The 13,143-nt window shown below is 39.2% G+C and overlaps 1 protein-coding gene across 10 annotated transcripts in view; it reads left to right on the plus strand.

Annotated features, from left to right (window-relative positions):
• Positions 1–1,215: 1,215 nt before the first annotated feature.
• Positions 1,216–13,143, plus strand: part of camk2g1 (calcium/calmodulin-dependent protein kinase (CaM kinase) II gamma 1) — a 58,765-nt gene continuing 46,837 nt past the window's right edge. For 5 of the 10 annotated variants that reach the window (XM_088000848.1, XM_088000850.1, XM_088000845.1 and 2 more), the window contains exons 1-2: positions 1,217–1,495; positions 9,916–10,010. In XM_088000848.1, the coding sequence (XP_087856974.1) occupies positions 1,431–1,495; positions 9,916–10,010 (160 nt within the window). In that variant the 5' untranslated portion in view covers positions 1,217–1,430. Of the gene's footprint in view, positions 1,496–9,915; positions 10,011–13,143 lie in introns of all 10 variants that reach the window. The other 5 variants (XM_088000849.1, XM_088000852.1, XM_088000854.1 and 2 more) reach the window with 3 other exon arrangements.

The following is a 13,143-nucleotide window of genomic DNA, read 5'->3' on the forward strand; positions in this document are numbered from 1 at the left end:
AATGCCAGGTTTCTGCAGGTGCAGACCCACCCCTGCCTAGTGATTGGTTGTTCCCACGGGGAGGTAACTAGTATATATATTTAATATAGCAAGGCCTTCAAGAAAAATAGTTTCTGTCTTTTGTGAATCATTTCAAAAATACAGATGTTGTGCTCTGAAGTGGTTCTGGTGTTGATCAGTTGTTGGTCACACCTGGAACGTCCCCAGTCTGGCCAACTCTGAACATTTCTATTTTAGTCCAAATTCTAGCATTTTGTCTTTGCAGCTAAAATCAAGACTCATTTAGATCAGAGAACGTTTTTCCAATCTGTTATTGTCCATATAATTTTTTTTTTTTTTTACCCGTTTCATGTTTTCCACTGACAGGAATAAGCTGCCATGACTGAACTGCTTCAGAGTTTCTTCAGTTGTGTTTTCCAAGGTGGTATTTTGCATGTCTTGGTTGGAAGAAGTGGCTGCTAGGACCACTGTGGTCTTTCTGTCATCTGAAAGCAGCCTGCATATTGTCCTCTGATCTCTGACATCAACAAAGACTGTTTGTCTACACAATTGCTGCTTTCCTCTTCCAACCAGTCCCATACAAATTACCTTAATTTGCCTTTCTTTCTTTACTATTTTGATGAACAGTTTGAACTTCATTAAGTAACGTTAGCCACAGCTAGGATGGATTGAATGTGATCAGCTCTATTTGTGCGAACAGTGCTCCTAATAATGTGAATATGTTGGGAGAAAATGCATGAAGCTTAATTTCGTTATGAGTTGTGAAAACAATCATGAGGAAAAGCATGGTCTGCTCTGTTTGTTGCCCTGAACCGTGCTTGTTTCATAACCTGTCTGTAAGTATGTGTCTGCTGCAGTGAGCTGTGTCTCCCAGGGGTTGGGTGTATCCCAGCCAGTGCAGTAAAATGCTGTTGGGATCTTCTTTGGTTTATCTGGAGCATGCATGAGCAGAGCTGGATCTCCAAACAGCCAGTCGTCTGCACCCTTTCCCCTTTCCGTTTTCCCATCGAGGAATTTATTATGAATCTCTCGTCTTTATTTTTTCTTCTAAATGACTGAAGTGAAGCAAATATTTCGCAGCTGCCCACATTTTCAATGACTTCATTAGAACTGGAGGCACTGGTCTCATGCTGCACGTGCCTAGTCTCGCGAGGATTTCTCCCCCGTTTTTTTGTTTTTTACGACACACACACATACCATCATCATCATCACTCCTCCTCCCCGGGCCCCTCCCTTTCCGTATCTGCTCGCCTCTCTCCTCTCTTTTCAGTCTTGCTTGCCTGTCAGAAAGGTGCTCCAGTATCGGAGGCTAGGCTACCCTTCTCTCGGACCCCCCTCCCCCGTACGAGAGCCAGCCGCCGTCGAATCCCCCCCCCCCTCCGCCCAAGGCTAGGGCTCCCCACCCCTCTTTCTCTCTCACGGCTCCAACCATGGCGACCACCGCTACTTCCACCCGGTTCACCGACGAGTACCAGCTGTACGAGGAGCTCGGGAAGTAAGCAGCATCGTGTTTGGCTTGTCGTTTTGTCCCCCACCCCCGCAGCAGCACCACCAGCAGCAGCAGCCTCGCTTGAACATTATTTTTGCTTAGCCAGCTTAGAATGTGATATCCGGCACAAAATGCGCATTGGGCGAGTTTTGGTGATTTGTTTGTGTGTTTTAGAGCCGGGGTGCTTACTGTCGTCAGCTAAAACAGCCGTTTGCTGTCGGCTAACTGAACTAGCATCTCCCGCAGTAACGGACGTGCTACAATGGCTGATATTGATAAACTAGCCGAGTTAGCCCGCTACTGTTTCTCCTGTAAAGACGAGATAATCACACTGAGGATGGTGCAGTGACAGCTGTTCGCCCTTCCGCGTTCGCCAGCCGGTCTTTTCTGGTCTGCTGGAGCCGCCAGCGGGGCCCCGGGAGACTCCGGAGTCGCAGCCCTCTGACATTTAACCGGCCCACGGCTCAGTCTGACAGCTCTGTGCGGGCTCGGTGTACCTGCGGCTAACTAGGCCGGCCACTGTTGATAGTTCCCCCCCCCTAGAATAATTTCTGTAACCACGTTGAGTTTGGCTACGTACCCCTGAATTTTTAGATCAGGAAGTTATTCGTTGCTGGATTCGCGGGGTTGTGCTTGCAGTGAAATAATGTCAGTCTGACACCGACCGACACCGACCTGACCATCAGTTGTCAATAAAAGCTTTCTCCTTATGGATCTGTCATACAGCTGCTTCTCCGCTGTTGTGGCCCTTTACAGGGTAGGAGGCAGGGGTGTGTTTTCTCGGTATTGTGATGACTGTTACACAGAATTATGTGACCCAAATACTTCACCAATTGGGAAATTTATTACCACTGGTAAATGTTTAATCGGACTTTGTCCTGCAGACCTCACCCTTAAGGGGGCTTTACTACTGTTTGTCACTATTTTTAAAATCAAAACACAAGATGCATTACATTTGACAGGAGTGATTACTTGTATGCAGCTACTGTCAAGTATGTTTTTTTTTAAATGATTAACCTGTTGACAATTTGTATTTTTATTCTTGGCAATTTCATGTTTTTCAAGGTATTATTTGATCTTTAGAGTAACATTTTCTAAAATAAAATGTAAAGAAAGATTTGCGACTCTTGGCTAAACTAAAACACATCACTTTATAAAAAGTACATCATTATAATTACGGTTGATGCAATCAATTACATTAATCTAAAGTGATCCAAGTTGGCAAAGTTTTCAAAGTGTTGCATGTCAAAACTATATAATCTGAAAGAGCATTAAGCTTTTCACTTGATCCTAAGATTATCTATGTTGGTTAATTTTTTTTTAAATGCTGAAATTCTGCAGTGATTTAGGTCCCTTAATTTACATTGTTCTTTTTTTGATGAACAATTTTCAATTTTTATTAGTAGCTAAGTGGTTAAATGACTGGTAATTTATTTGCAGCCTTACACTTCTTGTTCAAAAATCAGATTTTCCTCATTAAAATATCAACAGAGGAACATTTTGTCTTGAAACAAAATATTCAGGTTATTTTCTTTTTTAAAAGTAAACCTTACCGCTAAATCTTGAACTACTGATATGAAATGGTTAAAAAAACAAAACAGGAAATGTGTTAATTACTTAGTCTAAGCAGTGATCGGAGCATTAGGAATGCTCCGATCACTGCCAGTCACCTGGATTGGCAGTTAATTTTTCGTGTTATGTATAAATGATACCATGTGATCTGGCAAAGTGGAAAAATTATCTGGCAATAAATTCACCTAATTTAGACATAAAACATGCAAAATACTTGCAGACACAAAACAGCAGCTATTCAGTCGACAACTGAAAAACCTGCAATTAGTAAAATGATATTTAACATCAAGGTTCTCAGTACCATAAATTATACATGAGTTAAATAAACATCACAGATAAATAATGTCAGGAAAAAGGAGAAACATTCATTTAATGTTAAATGCAGGTTGCATCAAAATAAACAATCCTGAGTTACTAAATCAAAACTTCCTGAGAGCATGGCTAATTGTTCTGTACTGGTTCTGATTGGCCAGCTGGTTAACGCTGGTTCTGATTGGTGGAGTAATTCTGCAGAACACAGGGAGGAAACAGAGGAGATCGATACTTTCCCCAAGAGATTATCTGTCTCAGGTTAGGACATAGCAAATGTTTTATGTAAAATAAATATTTCGTTTTTGTTTAAGTTGCATGCTGCAACTTTAAGCAGACGTTCGGTGTGAGAGTTCACTGCCGGGTGGAGCAGAAACCCCTGTCTACTACCAGTAGCGCGTAGCGGCGGCCCAGACGCGAGAGCAGATCCCAGAATCTTACACCGCCAGCTCAAAGACTTAAATTATTTTTTGGTTTATTTGTTTAGCTTTCTGGCCGTCATGCTGATCCGGGTGAGTGTTGGTAGTTGTGCACTGCTGTACCGGCAGAGTGATCCCAACAAACGTCTTCTTTACCTGCAGTGAGCCTCGATGTAGCCAAACTCCGTCAACTGTTTGTTTTTTAAATATTATATTCGATGTGTTGATGCATTTTGACGTGCTTCACCCCCGAGATGTTTTTCCCCATTCACTCTCAGAGCGTTGTAGTTCTACACATTAGGATTTACGATTGCGCAGTGTAAAGGAAAGAGGAGATAAATGCAGGTGATCGGTTTTAGTGATCGGCAGCAAGAGTCGGTAATCGGCGATCAATATCACATACATTTTCACAGAAATCGGCTGATTATGTTCGGTGGCCGATCGATCGGCACACTTCTACTAACCATGTGCTCATGTATAAAGTAAGTTTTTCTTTTTGAAACACGAATTCGGTTGATTTCAGATTATTCAAGCAAGGTTTTGTCAGACTACAACTTAAATAAACCCGTAATGTTTTGTAAAAAGTAATTTAATTTTAAATAGATAAATAAGGCATCATAGAAATTCTCGAAACTGCATATAGCGATTTAATGAGTAGCTTTTGAGGCAAAAGTACAGCTAGCAGCAAAATGACAATGAAATGATTACAGAGCAGTGAGCAACTTGCCTTTTGTTAGGGCTGTTGTAAACGAATATTTTAGTAATCGAGTAATCTACCGATTATTCTTACGATTAATCGAGTAATCGGATTAAAAAAAATTATAAAATGAAATATTGGTAAATCTGGCATAATACCGGTGTTACTATCAGATATCAATATCAGTCCAATTTTTCATATTTGAGCATCCCTAACAGTTGCTTTTTTGTAGTTTAGAAAACTAACCTGTAACAATAATAGCTCACTTTCTAAGTTAACCAGAAGAAAAGTTATAGAAAAATCTGAAATTATATTGAATGTAATAACAAAGAGGCAGGCTCACAAATATGCTTATAAAAAATGTCTACAATCCAGCTTTTAGTTTATGTATTCATCTTCAGTGAGTTTAATAGATTAATTAAACTCACCTTGCCACCTAACCTGTCACGCTTTGGGTTTGAAAATACGGGAAATGCGGCCTGGAGTGGGAGGAGAGGACGAATGAACGAACATGGGGTGGAGGGGAGGAAATAGACCAGCGGACTGACGAACCGTTAGACCGGGGGACGAACACGGGGGAAGCAATACGGGATATTTGCGACACCTTCACTGGTCACACTCAGAAACTCATCTACCAGCCATGTACGATGCGCTCCGCCACCCGTTTCTTCAGACCGGGATATGAAATTTATTGTGCGGTTCGTCGGTAAAGCTACATTTACACGGTAAGCATCAGCTACTCAGCCGCCCGCCCTGCTCAGTCTATCCGCTCACCTCAGCGCTCTTCCCGCCGTTCGCTTTCAACCAGCAGCCCCGGAGGAGAAATGCTGCCGTACTCCAGGCATTCCCCCAGTCATTTTAAGGATGCTTATTGGTTCCCCAAAAACGATAAAAAGTCGGGCATTATCATCAATCAATAAAATCCCCACAGGCCAATCTTGAAGACTGGACTTTATGCCGCTGAGACTTAGCTTTTGTCAACAACTCAGAGACGGAAGTGAGAGCTCCGCGCAACGCAAATGAAGTCCCGGCCGGAACACGGTGCGCTAACTAATAAAACATAAATTAACGAAGCTTCGAGGCAGGTAAATTTTCCTCGAGGAATTTTAGTAATCGAGGTACTCGAATCATTCGAGGAATCGTTTCAGCCCTACCTTTTGTAACTAAATTTTCTACAGACCTAAAATGGACTCGTCGTATTTAATTTTTGAATACAAGAGAAACAGAAGTAATAAACCTGGTGTGTTTTAATATTCTAATATACATTGAAATGTAAGATTGTGGGTTCACGAAGTGAGATTTTAGATATTTTATAAACAACTAAAATTCTTAAGAAAAATGTTGTTTTCACAAAGAAAAGCTCCCCAACTTTGAAAAAATTGCATAATTTACTCCAGATTTGACTTGTTTATTCCAGTTTGCATTATTGTCAAGTAGAATAAAGGTTTCACAAATCTGTGTTTGTAAACCAGTATAAAATTATCCAGTCCAGATTCAACCAGATCAAATGTAGTAGATTTTTAACTAGAGATCATCAAATGCAGTCCGTTCTCATCAAATAAACCCCTGACTAATATTCCTTTAGCTTGGCTCTCATAGACTACAAGAAAATGAAATGCCTACTTATCATTTCATACTTCTTAGAAATCGTTTGTATATTGTCTGATGTGGTTATTTTTAAAAGTGTTGGAGGTTTCTTTAATGGCTTTGTGTTTGGTGTTCATCCTGATGAGCAGTTTGTGAGCAGACTGTCAAGAACTGCTTCCTGTCTGAAACGTAGACTTTGGCAAACTTGAAGCATTGGCATGAGACAAGCTTCTCTTCAGCAAGAAAATGACAGGGAATGTTGAGATTAGAGCTGCAAAGTATGTTGAATTGCAAAAACACCTTAAGCTGCGATATTTGATGGCATATTGTATTTTAAGTTGTACATATGCAAATTCTGCATCTCAGTAATGCATCTGGCCTATTAGAGGGCCGTTCACTTTCCTCTACGTTCACACTTAATGTGTGCTTGCAGTGTCTGATGCTAAAACTAATAAAACTGTGATTAAATAAAGCCAGTGATGTAAATTGACATTGCTCATTGGTGCTGGTCATTTTAGCCGTGAATAAATTTTAACGTGTAACAAGAAACCACTGAGTTATTTATTTGGTGCAATTTTCACCTCTGTAGATGCCCACTTGTTATTTAAATACTGTCCAACTCACAGTTTTTACGTCGGTGAGCCTCAGAACGAGGCCGTCAGAAAGCAGAGTTGGCGAGGAATTGCAAAATGGGACGTGGTGTAAACTGTGCTCCATTAAAAACTAACTGCTGGTATTTGCTGGTTCTGCGCTGTCAGACTCTTTATGTTACATTTGTGGCCAAATCATGGAGCCTTGTTGTGAAACTAGCCTGTGGATGAAGTTGTCCAAGATGAGAGCGAAAGGACACGGTGTTGGGCAAAGAATTAAAGATATTGTGGTACATTCAGTAATCGGGTTTTAACTGTGGAAAATTGTGAATGATGAAAAGCTTAACTTCCCAAGATAGCTGAGTGATTACTAACTTTGTCAAATCTGTCTTGTCTTGGGGATAATGGCATGGTAAGCATTTTATTGCTAATAAAATAAGTCTTATTGACCAGAATTATCTATAATTATGGAATGCTGTCTTATTTTTTGACAACTATTGAGAAATTTGATAATAGATTGGTGTTTTTCACTAGGCTTCCTTAGACAAGAGAGATAACAATCCTTAGTGATACATTAATCACAATTATTTAGAGAGAATTGATAATTATTGGTTCTTTTCCTTCATTAACTCACATTAAGCTGGTGATGACTTGTATATTTCAGCCTGCCTGGATACTTGCAGTGCAGCCATTGTTCACTAAGCGAGGCAAGCTCTACATGCCTGCTATGTCTGGAAAGAGCTTTCCAGTAATGCCTCATCTGGTCACCACAAATATAACAGAAATTTTAAAGCATCAAATGTGTTGCCATTCAGGATTTCCCCCATTAAAAGCCTTTCAGGCCACCAGGCTTAGCATTGCTTATTTATTCAAGTTTTTTTTTTAAACGTTTACATTTTTTTCAAGAGCTTATAGTTGGTGTTCAGGTATTAATCCTCCAATTTTCAAAATAACACAAAATTATCAAGTGATATTTTCAAATTTCTTGTCAACTTTGAACACATTTTTAACTCAAAAATGCGATGGGCCACTGGATGAATGACTGCCGAGCGCCCAACCACCGGGCTTTGCCAGTTTTCTGGGGGAAGCCTTGCCATTGGATATATTTTGGACACCGTTTATATTTTTACCCAGTTACAAAAAGACAAACCATTAAGAAAAAGGAAACTAAGGGACAACAGGAGCATCAGGTTTTTATTTATAAGTTGATACAGACTTAACATTTTTTCACAGTTTGTAATATGCAATGTTAAGATGCTGTTGGTTGGCGTTTGCAAAGCAGCCAATCCAGAAGTACTATTTATTTTCCTCGGTGCTGATTGGCTAAACTTTCTTGAGAGGTAACAAGGAAGATTGTCGAAATTATGACGTCTCAAGTGTTTGCTGATTTTAGCTATTCATGTGAGGCTAAATCACAGTTTCTAAGACGATCCTCTTTTTTTCCATTGATAATTATTTATGATGCAATCCCTATTTATTAAGAAGTTTGCTGATAAAAGGAAGTGATTCTCACTAACCAAGGCATTTGTACTTTCCAGTGTAAAGTTGCTGCATTTTAGGACAAAGTGAAACTTTGTCAGTAGTTAACAATACTAGTACATTTTGAAGAGCCACTAATTCAGTGATCAGTTGGTCTGAAATGCAAACAAAATAATTAACAAAATGGAATCATTTCAGAAACGGTAAGTTCTCGGGTCTTTCGTCAATATCCTATTAAGGGACCTGACTCCGAGTGTATACCAGTGAATGGCACCTACTTTTTGCCAGTTGCCTCTGACATTGCAGTGCTACTCAGCCACTATGTCTTGAAACTACAAAGTATCATTCATATTACTGAAGGCTGATATGGCAATCGTTGGACTCCAGTTTTTCTTTTTACAATCTTGTTTTAAAGAATTTAAGCCTAATTCTAAATGGAAGATATTTCCTTTTCAGTTTCTTAAAGAATTTGCATATTCTTATACCAATTTCTGGCTTACTTTGAGGTTTGAAAGGCAGGTTCCGACTTGGGCTGATTCAGATTTTTGTTTTTTGTTTAGTATTTTCAGTATTTCACCGGCCAGTCATGAGCCAGTCAAAGAAAAAAATCGGCCTATAATGATTTCTGGTTGGTTGATTGGTGCATCTCCAGACAACTTGGGAGGAGATGATGATAACTGATGCAAAAAGTTGGATTTCGAGTAGCCAAAACTCTTTTCACGTCACAAAATCTGTATGTTGACAGACTTTCAAACAATTAAAAGCAAATCAGGCTGCTAGTGTAAGGTGTCTCCCCTTTTCTTTTACCTAAATCATCAGCAACAGCAGCCAGAGGAGGAGGACATTGCTCCTATAAAGATATACTGTCCTTAATTTGCAGCTGCCATTTCCACTCTGCCCCCTGTAATTGAGATAAATCAATGGCACCAATAGCGCAGTCAGTGTACACACCTACACATCGTCCAAAGTGGATCCGCTGGCCTCTGATTCTACCCTGGACCTGACTCTGCTTTTGTCTCTGCGATCATTATGTTAATGCATTTTATATATATATATATATATATATATATATATATATATATATATATATATATATATATATATATATATATATATATATATATATAATTTTTTTTTTTTTTTTTTTTTTGCTCTGTCGCAGTCTATTACTATCGAGGGACTGACTTGTACTTGTGTCACCTGCCACCTCTCATTTGCTGTTAAATAATTGAAGATCGGAGCAGAGTGCAGCAGAAAGTAGCAGCGGGTCGCTCGTCGTTAGGAATAATGAAAGTCGCCTTCATATGACAGGAAAGCTAGAAGACTTGCTGATCACACAGGCTGCTGTAATTATGTTTTCCAAAATACGTGCAGATCTTTTTCTGGGTCAAAGTCAAATTCTAGCTTTTGCGTTTGAGCATATTTATACCCGTATCATGTTTGCTCTTGAAAACTGATTTTAAAGGGGGGATTTTTCCCTCCCTCTGGCTAGTTTTTTTAAAATGTTGAAAGAATTGCAGCAAATCTTAACAAATGTGATATTATTGTTGATTTATCTCACCATTTCGTCTCTGATGCCCCGATAGCAATGACTGTTAAAAAAGAAAAAAAAGAAAAAAAGTGTTTGTGTGAGCAAGCGAGGGGGAACATTCAAAAACAAACCGCTGTGACTAGGCTGGAGCGCCGCTTCAAATGTCACACTTTGTTGAATGTGTGAGGGGAGCATGTTTGAAAAGGAACTAATCTTTGGTTGTTTGTGCCCTTTGTTCGTAGGGGAGCTTTTTCAGTGGTGCGTAGGTGTGTAAAGAAGTCATCAGGACAGGAGTATGCTGCAAAAATCATCAACACTAAGAAGCTTTCTGCAAGAGGTATGGTATCCCCCCCAAACACACACTCACACACAAATAATATGCATGCTTGATTTGATTTGTTGGCTTTAAATGTTAAGAATTTGTTTTGTTAAACATTTAAAAAAATAAGCAAAAGTGAAAGTGTCTTTACAGGTACACCTACATAAATTAGAATATCATTTATTTATTTCAGAGATCCAATTCGAAACATGAAACTCATACATTATACATTTCACAGAGTGATATATTTCAAATATTAGTTTTGGTTATTATGGCAAAAGAAATCAGTTTCTCGTGAATTAGAATGTTTCAAGTCTATTAAAAAATTGAGGATTTTTTAAGAGGAACCACTCAAAAATGTCAGTTCAGTATATTTTTAAGGCTCCTTTTGCTTGCATTATGGCGTCTTGACGGCGTGGCATGTAGGTGATCAGCCTGTGGCTCTGCTGAGGTGTTAAGGAAGCCCGGGTTGCTTTTACGGCAGCCTTCAGCTTGGCCGTGTTGTTGGGTCAGATGCCATGCTCATTAATCCAGGTATTGGTACTTTTAACGGTGTGGGCCAGAGCCAAGTCCTGCTGGAAAATGAAATCAGCATCTCCATAAAGCTCGTCAGCAGAGGGAAGGATGAAGTGCTCTAAGATTTCCTGGTAAACGGCTGCGCTGACGTTTAACTTTATAAAGCAAAGTGGACCAACACGAGCCGATGACACGGCTCCCCAAATCATTACCGACTGTGGAAACTTCAACCTGGATTCTGTGTCTCTTCACTCCTTCTCCAGACTCATTTGGTTTCCAAATGAAATGCAAACACAAGGAATGTGACAGTTGTAGGCCAAGTCTTGGATCCGTTGTATGTGTGTCGACTCATGAAGTACCGTCTCCGGCTTCACACTAAAGGCTGCAGTCATCTGTTATTTTGCACGAGGGCTGAAACGATATATCAGATTAATTGTGATGAATCAATTATTGGAATAATAGACAACTAATTTAGCAATTGATAAATTAGCAAGAGCATAAAGACTGACATAAGGCCATTTCTGCTGTATATTCAGAGCAGAAATGAAGCCAAAACTGTACAAAAAATATAAACAATTTGTATTTAAGACCATAGGGAAAACTTTGGTTGTACATGTTATACCCAGAACTGGTGGCAAAGTATGAGCTTCACCTGGTTCAAATTCTGTTAAAAAAACTCTTTCCTATTAAGCACCTTTTGCTATCAATTATGAACTTGTTAATCCAAAAAATACTCAGCAGATTAGCCTGTATCAATAAGCCGAGCAGAAAATGGCTGAGCTTTTCACATATTGAGGTTTATAAACATTTTCTAGCTGCAGACGGATTCCTTGCTGCATCCCAAATTAATGCTGTTATTACATTGTTAGGCAATAAAATGTTTATTGAATTATTTTCTTATTTGCATTTATTGTATTTCCAATATTGTATAAAAAGGTTTTAATAAAAGGTCTGCCGAATGTGCCAATTAATCGTCAGAATAATCAACAGCTTAACCTTTTACTAAAATAATTATTTGTAGCCCAGTTTTGCACCATTTTTGTCATGTTTTCCTTCAGCTCAACTTTCCACTGCTTGTACACTTCACTGTGTGAACAGGCAGCGACCTTTTCTGGCTTATCCTCCTAATGGAGGGTATAAGTGTCTGCCTGCTGGACAACTGTAGAGTCAGCAGTCTTCCTCTTGATTGTGTAGGCCGTAACTCAACATTTCAAATATTGATGGCCAATAAATTGTCCCAGTAATTATTGCGATAAATTACATTGTTTTGAGGTCAATTTTAAGTGATGTATTGATAATAATAATGCTAGCTTGCCCGTTCAAAGACCAATAAGCTATGATTTTTGTAAATAACATTTAATACTAGAGCCAGAAGATGTTTTAAATATCCCAAATAAAACAGAAATAAAGACCACTTACTACTGAAACCATAAATAAAATGGATTATAATGTCTTTGTAAACAAAATTTTCCTTAAAAACATTAATCAGGATGGAACATATCAAGCTCATTTTAGTTAATCATGCGATTAATTAATTGCTTATTGCAACAGACTTATTTTTAAGATGCACCTGATCTAAACACTTTTACATTAAATTATTTTATGAGTGTCCAAGTAATGCAAATTTGTTAGTATAACGAAGAGGTAGCTGCTTTGTCCACATTAACAGATTTCATACAGTTTGTGGCAGTAGCTGTCAGATTAAAGGCAAAGTCACAGCAGTTCCAACAGCAGAGGAAAATTTTTATTAAGCTGTTGTGTCTGTCAGCAACTTTTTAATAGTTTATTGATACTCTTAGTAAACGCCTAATTGAATAAGTTGCTGTATGCAATTAATTGCACCACTGTTGTACAGCTAATCGATCCAGGCTCATCGAAATCCAAACTTAAATGACACGACAAACATTTTCAGGTGTCTCTGAGAAGGTTTCTCTTTTCAGATTGTCTTGTGTGTGTTGTACGTACATGTGGAGTTCACTGACATCTGCTGTGGTTCATAATGATGATGAAATATCTCACTGCGTTCTTCTGTTTTGTATCTGGCAAATTAAAGACCCAGATCTCCTCGTAGTTTTCACACACACCTGGGCCTCTTTGTTCTTCTTTCCTGCCTCCTCTCATTATCTTCTCACCTCTCCTTCATTGCCCGTCTCTGGTCTTTCTGAGCAGGGAGATTGGTTTGTATTGAGGCTAATCCACTTATCCTCAATGTATCTTCATCAACCACTAAGACCCCACAGAATCCATAGGCGCCTCCCTGTTTGCCCTGTTGTTGACTGTGATGGTATTTGTCTGCATGTAGGAGACGAAGAGCGCACAGAGTGATGCTAATAGTCCATGTCTGTTTGGTGCGAGCTTGTAATGCTATTATTGCTCCATCCGTACCATCAAGTGTCCACATAGTGCAGCTTCTAGTATTAATGTCCCAGCCATGAAAAGTAAGAGCTCAGCAGAAAGCTGTGGGCTCTTTGCAGAGGCAGAAAGTAAAGAGGAGGTGTGTGTGTCTGCTTAGAGAAGAGGATGAGTTTTAAAAGCGTAGTTCAGTGATGCCTCTCCATAGACGCATGGTAAAGTGAAACGTAATAATAAATGATAGAATCTGTAGATTGAGTTTTGTAGATGGGCAGCTTTACAG

This window comes from Poecilia mexicana, unplaced genomic scaffold, assembly GCF_051168715.1.
Source record: "Poecilia mexicana isolate PSO_F unplaced genomic scaffold, ASM5116871v1 scaffold_19, whole genome shotgun sequence".
Classification (NCBI taxonomy): Eukaryota; Metazoa; Chordata; class Actinopteri; order Cyprinodontiformes; family Poeciliidae; genus Poecilia; species Poecilia mexicana.